This window comes from Petaurus breviceps, unplaced genomic scaffold, assembly GCF_028583685.1.
Source record: "Petaurus breviceps papuanus isolate PSGF00001 unplaced genomic scaffold, PetGlider_PUasm1.0 90847, whole genome shotgun sequence".
NCBI lineage: Eukaryota > Metazoa > Chordata > Mammalia > Diprotodontia > Petauridae > Petaurus > Petaurus breviceps.
This window is the reverse complement of record NW_027187360.1, coordinates 25,981,207-25,988,240: the sequence shown is the minus strand read 5'-3', so window position 1 is coordinate 25,988,240 and position 7,034 is coordinate 25,981,207. Positions and strand designations below refer to the sequence as shown.

The 7,034-nt window shown below is 40.9% G+C and overlaps 1 protein-coding gene across 1 annotated transcript in view; it reads right to left on the bottom strand.

The window, feature by feature from the left end:
* The window catches only part of MYT1 (myelin transcription factor 1), a 197,682-nt gene that overhangs the window by 55,446 nt on the left and 135,202 nt on the right, over nucleotides 1-7,034 (bottom strand). The window contains exons 10-12 of the mRNA XM_069072685.1: nucleotides 4,611-4,825; nucleotides 2,411-2,616; nucleotides 950-1,219 (exon numbers count right to left, since the gene is read on the bottom strand). Coding sequence (XP_068928786.1) covers nucleotides 950-1,219; nucleotides 2,411-2,616; nucleotides 4,611-4,825 — 691 coding nt within the window. The remainder of the gene's footprint in view (nucleotides 1-949; nucleotides 1,220-2,410; nucleotides 2,617-4,610; nucleotides 4,826-7,034) is intronic.

Genomic DNA, 7,034 nt, shown 5'->3' with positions numbered 1-7,034 from the left:
TAATATAATATAATATAATATAATATAATATAATATAATATAATATATAAATTCTCCAATACTGGAGACTCCGGTATATTTTGTGATCGAACATCATGAGATACTTAAAGTCACAGTCTTTATCATGATCATGGGCCCTGTAAATATTTCATTAGTGCTACAGGGACCTCTGTGCTAGTTTTCAGTATAATGTCCACAATGCTAAAGGATGCTTGGGAAACTATATGTTGCTCATTGCATATTATTATAATCAGAATCCACCCATTTAAAAACCATTTTATTTAAAAAAATTTTTTTTTAAAAATAATTGGGGTTAAGTAACTTGCTCAAGGTTACACAGCCAGTTATTTTGTGTGGGTGCCAAGTATCTGAGGCTGGAACTGATCCCAGGTCTCCCGATGCTGGGGCCGGTGCTCTTACTCACTGCGCCACCTGGCCTCCCCTAAAAACCATTTTAAAACCTTTTATTCTTCAGCCCCGAAGCTCTGGACACTCCACTTTGTTTGAGGAAGCCGTGTGTGTGGCAATGGATTATGAGAGACTCATCATCACTGACTTGACCCAGGATAGTAGAAACACTGGGCAAATTCAAAGATAGCTTATAGTATAATGAAAAAAAATGAAAAAAAAAAACCACCCTGGTTTCTTTCTGACACATGGCTTTGGCAGCCACCCTAAGACCAATATAGTCAGTAAAACGAGGAATAGGGCTTCAAGGTAACAGTTTGGCCTTCATGGAACTGGACCCAGACTCAACATTCCTGGGAACCTGAATGAAAGCCATGGGGACATAAAATCACCACTTGGAAAGGGTCTTTTTAGCAATCTTTGTCTTCCCCATGCTGGCCTCAGAAGGAGACAGGGCTGCTTGAGTCTTTGTTTCTTCCCTCAATCCCCCTGGAAGGCTAACAAAAGCAAAAACTAGAACATGTGTGTCTCAGTTACCCACCTCTTCAGGCTCCTCCTCTCGCTGACGGCTGGGTTTGGTATAGTCAATGGGGCCATCCCACTCATCCTGCCGTGAGGTCTGACTGGACTGGGGTGAGGTCATGGTGCTGCTAGTGGCACTGGTGCTGTTTTGGCGTTGGGAAACATCTGGGGATTTAACACTGGGACTACTGCTGCAGCTGCTGCTGCTTGGGAAGGCATTCTCCCGTTTGCGATGTTTGTTCATGCTTAAGTCCAGAGTCCCATTTTCATCCACCTCAATGTCCATAGACTGAAATTTGAAAGATAAAATCTTTCATTAGTCATTCTGCTATCTATCCCAAGGGCATCTTGCATGGTAAATTAGACAAAATGAATTATATACCCCAGATGACCTTAGTAAAATGTCCCTTTTTTGAGATGATAATGGAAGTCAACTTCATAGACTAAATAAGGCGACATTTTAGAAGGAAATTTTTTGATTTATCAACTTTTGAGAGTCCCATGGGGATCTGCTACTTAATTTTCATGGTCCAAAGAGGTACCAAGCCAAATCCACATGGACACTGACCTCTGAAAGCACTGTGGGACAATGGAAAGTATTTGGAGTCAGTAGACCTGGATTTGAATTCTGTCCCTATTCCTTCTAACCTGTGACCATGGAAAGGCCAATTAACTTTTCTGAGCCTCATTTTCTTTATTTTTATTTTTTGCCTCATTTTCTAATCTGTAAAATGAGTTGTATTAGGTGAAGTCTTTAAATCTATAATCGCATGATACTATTCAATTCAATTCAATAAACATTAAGTGCCCACTATGTTCTAGGCATTGTGTTAAGCACACTATGAAACATTCAATAAATAATAATAATCAATAAATATTTATTAAGCACCTACTATGTGTCAGGCACTGTGCCAAATGCTGGGGATACAAATACAAAAAAAAAGACAGTCCCTGCTTTCAAGAAGCTTACAATCTAATGGGAGAAGACAATGCACAAAAGGAAGCTGAAATGGAGTGGGGGAAGGTACTCGACTCCAGAGTGTGGTGGATAAAGTTGGATAAATCTTAAAGCTGTGTAACTAGATGGGAAATGAGTTGGTATAAATATGACATGAAATACAGGGTGCTATAGGGAGAACACTGCTGTGAAGGTCTTTAACCCATAGGAAGAGAGGGTAAAGGATTCATCTGGAGGAAACTCATTACTTCCAGTTTTTCAGGGGTCATTGATTTAGAAGGGAGAACAAAGGGACTGGAGAGTCTCAAACCAGACAGTACCACCCCACCCCTTCCCCAATGATTCCATTTTCTGTATTAAGAGCTGTAAAAAAAGATTGCTAGACAGAGCTTATCTCGACAGCCCATTCCACAAAGTCAGCATCTGTACCCTCAAAACTAGAAATGAAGAGTGGGTCTCCTAAACCCCAGCTTCACCCATCCTTCAGATCAGCACAGCTTACTTCTAACCCCCTGAACTGACCTTGCTGGGGAGATCTTGCTGCTTCGTGCTGAGATTCTCTGGCATTTCCCAGCATCGGGTGGAGAGATTTAAGATGGCAGTGGCAGCCATGTGTGCAGCCTCGGCATCATGGGAGTAGTCGAAGCCTGCGGAAGAAGATGACGTGCTCTTCACATAACTACCGGAGGGGCTGTGCCTGGGGGAAGAGGCCTTTGGAAAAGGTTTGGCTGCAAAAAGGGAACAACATGGGCTGACACACAACTTAATAAAGAGACAGCAGCTATTCATAAATGTGGGTATTTGGGCATAACTGGTACTTATATGAACCTAGGTCTTAGTGATGTTCAGGGATCCTGAGGGTGAAAGAATGCAAGAGAACCCACCCAAGAAATCACTTTTAACTCTCTTCCCACCTCCCTAACCTACTTTTCAAGAGTCTAGTTCCCAACTAACTAACTATAAGCATATGCACATATATACATATATATGTATATATCTGGAAATATTCCTTAGAAAGCAAATAGAAAGTTATTACCATGTAACTAGCCCTTAAATATTTGAACATGTCAACTGAGAAAATTTTTATAAGCAAACTTCTAGGTAGATTCACATTGTATTCAGATCTTTAATTTTTAATTTTTGGCATCCTAAGCAACAGTCATTATCTCAATAGATTTACATTATAGTTGGAAGGAAAGCATGTTATATGAAAAATTCAGACCCAAAATGATGATATTTTGTTAGTAATTACACTGCAGCCATGAAATTGCTTTCAGATGGACTAACAGTCAAATATAATATTTCTTAGTAGTCAAGTTATTTCCTTTATATGCCCAATAAGCCTGAAAGCCTAGAACACAGCAGGACTCATGTGTTTTTGCTTGGAATTCTATTTCACCTCACTATGAACCACTCTGGTTTATCTTACGGGAAGTTAAATGCCTATATCTTGGAAGACTACACTCTAAAAATGATGATTCCTAGAAAATGCATTCTCTCTTTGAAAGGTGGTGATTTCTACACAATGACCATCATCTTTAAATGATATTTTTGATCAACACACAAGAGTCCTGGGTAGTTCATTCCTTCTTATATTGTCCAGTCTAATCCCTGTTTAGGGGTTCAGAGGACAACCTGACAACATTCATGAGGGTGAAATGCCAATTTCAATTTCACACTGTACACTCAAAGATGCTTTTCCATTTCATAAGTATTTCTAGCACTAATGGACTTGCAATCAGCAAATTAGTAAAATAAGTGATGAGAAAAGATAGAAGGGATTATCCTAGTGGGTTTGTGGGAATTATTTTTGTCAGTACAATTACCCTGAAAATTCTTTGCTAATATTGCAAATAACACAATCTATTCAGCAATAGAGTCACTTGTGCAGAGAAACAAATTACTTTCCCATCAGCGCTAACCCAGGATGGCAGTGGCAGTTGTGTGCACTGGCCTCCATCCAATTCCATTGTCTGATCCTTTACAGATTTAGCCCAGGAATAAAGGGAGCCTCCATCATGGGGAGCCAACTGGGATGCTTTTAAGCATGAGCACTTTTTAGAGAGCAGCTGTGTCAGGATTAAACAGGACTCTGAATTCAGGATTAGTCAGAGAGAGAAAGCTCTCTTGGGGCTAACAACATCTTCTACAAACTGTTTTCTTAAATCTTTAAACACACACATACCATATATGAGCATGGGTTTTATTTTTGTAAAAAGCTTTCAAAGATGGACAGGACACATCTATGTAAAGGCTAATGGGCTTATTAAAGTCTTAAAGGTTGAATGTTGTGATAACTGGGCTTGTCCAGAGTGTGGGGTTAGGTGTAGGCAATGGTGATGATGGGAGTGGGGTGGGGCAGGAGAACACAGACTCTATACCTAGACATCTGTGTTTTGATGGCCGAGGGAGCAACTTCATATTTCCCAAGTACCTGAGTCAGTTCAGCCTGGACAATAAGCCTGAATTGGAGATCTGCTATTTGAAGTCATTGGGGGCAAGGGGTATTCTACACTAGGTGTAGTTTTAACTAGAAAACATATGTGAGGTGCTAGACCTATGGAGATGAGCCTCTGAATCGAGGAGTCTTAGCGATCCTCTTACTCATTTCCTGTCCCCACCAATCCTGTATCTTTGAACAACCTGCTAGCCCTAGATGCGAAGATTAACGAAAAGTCAGAAAGAAGTCTTTAAAAGCAGTCTCCATCCCCTTCCGACTTACATTTAAAGGCTTTAGGTGAGGTTTCGCTAGTCTGAATCTTTGGGGCAAGCATGCGTTTGCCAAAAACCTGAGCATCAAAACTTGCATAATCGAAGGTGACCTTGGAGTACTTCTCCAGCTCCTTAGCCAGGTTGGCCCTGGGAGTGGCTGGGACCATGTTGGGTCTGTAGCTCCCATACTGAGGAATCTCCAGCTGCTTGACGAAGCACATAGGCCTGAAGGACGGGTGACAAGACAGAGAGATCAGTGAAAGCAAGGAAAATGCTCCTTCCAATAGAATGGAAGGCCACAGGGACACATAACTTTAGTCGCAGCTGCATTTCATTATGTAAATTGCATTAGGGGCCACCTAGATTTTTGTAGGTTCATCTGGGAACCTAACCACCATATATCACATCGTTTCTATAGGCAAATGCTTGAATTCTGACTTAGAACTTGGAATTCTGGTTTATAACTCTTTCCCTACTCCTACCTGAGTAGAAATCCTCTTCTTGGTCGAGAAGAGACTCTTTCTCCCCCCGCCCCCATTTCCACTCACTAGCCACAGTATAGTACCATGGACAGGGCATCATCCCTCCACTGTGGTGACCACCCCAACAATCTGATAAAAGGAACACTACAGGTCAGACATTGTCTTATCTGGAGGATTGTTAGTGCTGGGTTCAGAGTCAGGAAGATCTGGGTTCAAGTCCTTCTGACACATAATATATAATGTGTTACCAAGGGCAAGTCACCAGGTCACCAAACCTATAATTTATCAACAAGTTAAAAATCTGTATTGGTAAAGAGTTCCTTACATAACACAAATCCAGACAAAACAAATAAATAAAAACATCACCCACCTAATTCCCTGAAAACATTCACTGTACATATATCTTTCTTCATGTATATGCATGTAGATTTTTTTAGATATTATCTAACAACTGCCAAAGGATTATAGATTTTGAACTGGAAGAGATCTCAGAGATTTAGTCTGACCCTTTCATTTTACAGATGAGGAAACTGAATTCGAGGGACATTAAGTGACTTGCCTATGGTCACGTAAGTGGTAAGTAAGCATCAGAGGCAGGATTCCAACCCAGTTCTATGATACAATAAAATAAATTAATAAAATCCTATCAATACATTAACATTGTATTATTATGCCTTCTTCCTCCATACCCAAGGAAAAAAATACTTTGTAATCTGCCTTTTTATAACAGCTATTCTGGGGTTATTAGACCTGGTATTATTTTCTTACTCCTAGATGAGGAAACTGAGGTTAGAAGAAATGAAATAATTTTCTCTGAATCACAAAGCAAGTTGACATTAGAGACAATGCCAGAGGTCAGACCACTGCTCTTTCCTATGAATAAACCCCAGAAATCTCAAGGTCAAGAACTGACATTCAGTTGGGTTAAGGTCATGGACAAGGGAATGGATGCTCAGAGATTACACACACACTCATTCACACACACAGAGACACAGGCACACACGTATATATGCACATGCATGCATGCACACATATGTACACACAGTGCACACATGCATGCATGTGCTAGCTCAGGGCTAGATTTCCAGGCAATCTCTTCTTTGTTTCCATAGAGAGAGACAAGCACACATTTCTGTTGCTGGCTCAGGGTGTCAGGAAAGTTAAATGGAGATAAAATCATTGATAAGTATTCTCCCTCCAAATTCTCTCTCACAAGGACAGAATAATTGCTCACATTTCTGTAACGTTTTAAGGCTTGACAAGGTTTGTTTTCCTCACAATTCTAAGAAGCAGATAGTATGAGTATTATTACTCAAATCGCATGTCTGGGTAGCGTGGTTTAGTGGGGAGATGGTGATCCTTGAAGTAAGGAGGACCTGGGTTCAAATCTTGCCTCTGACACATACTAGCTGTGTCATCTTGGGTGAGTTGATAATCTGCCTAGTACCCTAAATTCCCTTAATTCTCCAAGACACCAATCTGCAATGATGGTATTTCCCCAACAAGAGTTCCCCACACTGATGAAATTACCTTCTGAACCACCAACTCCACCTCCCTCCCTTAGAAATCCCAGGGCATTGATGTCAAAACTGAGGCAGAGAGGTGATATGATGTACACAGATTCAAACAGGTTTCTTCTGACTTAAAGTCCCATGATATCATGATACTTCACTAAGGACTGCAATGGCACCTCCTAGAATCACAGGAACTTAGACCCGGCAGGGAGGGACCTTAGAGGTCATTTAGCTGATCTTTTGTAGGAGGAAGGGAAGGCTGATCCTCCTTAGTTCTTAGAAGAGTGCCTCCTCCTTGTAGATGGAGCTTACTGCACAGATGTGCAAATCCCCAAACATCTTACAAAAATGCTAACAAGACAGGCTTTAGAGACAGGTGCTGCGAAGGCTACTTTGGCTCCCAGTGATTAGCTGCTAGGCCATCTCATAGAAGCAAAA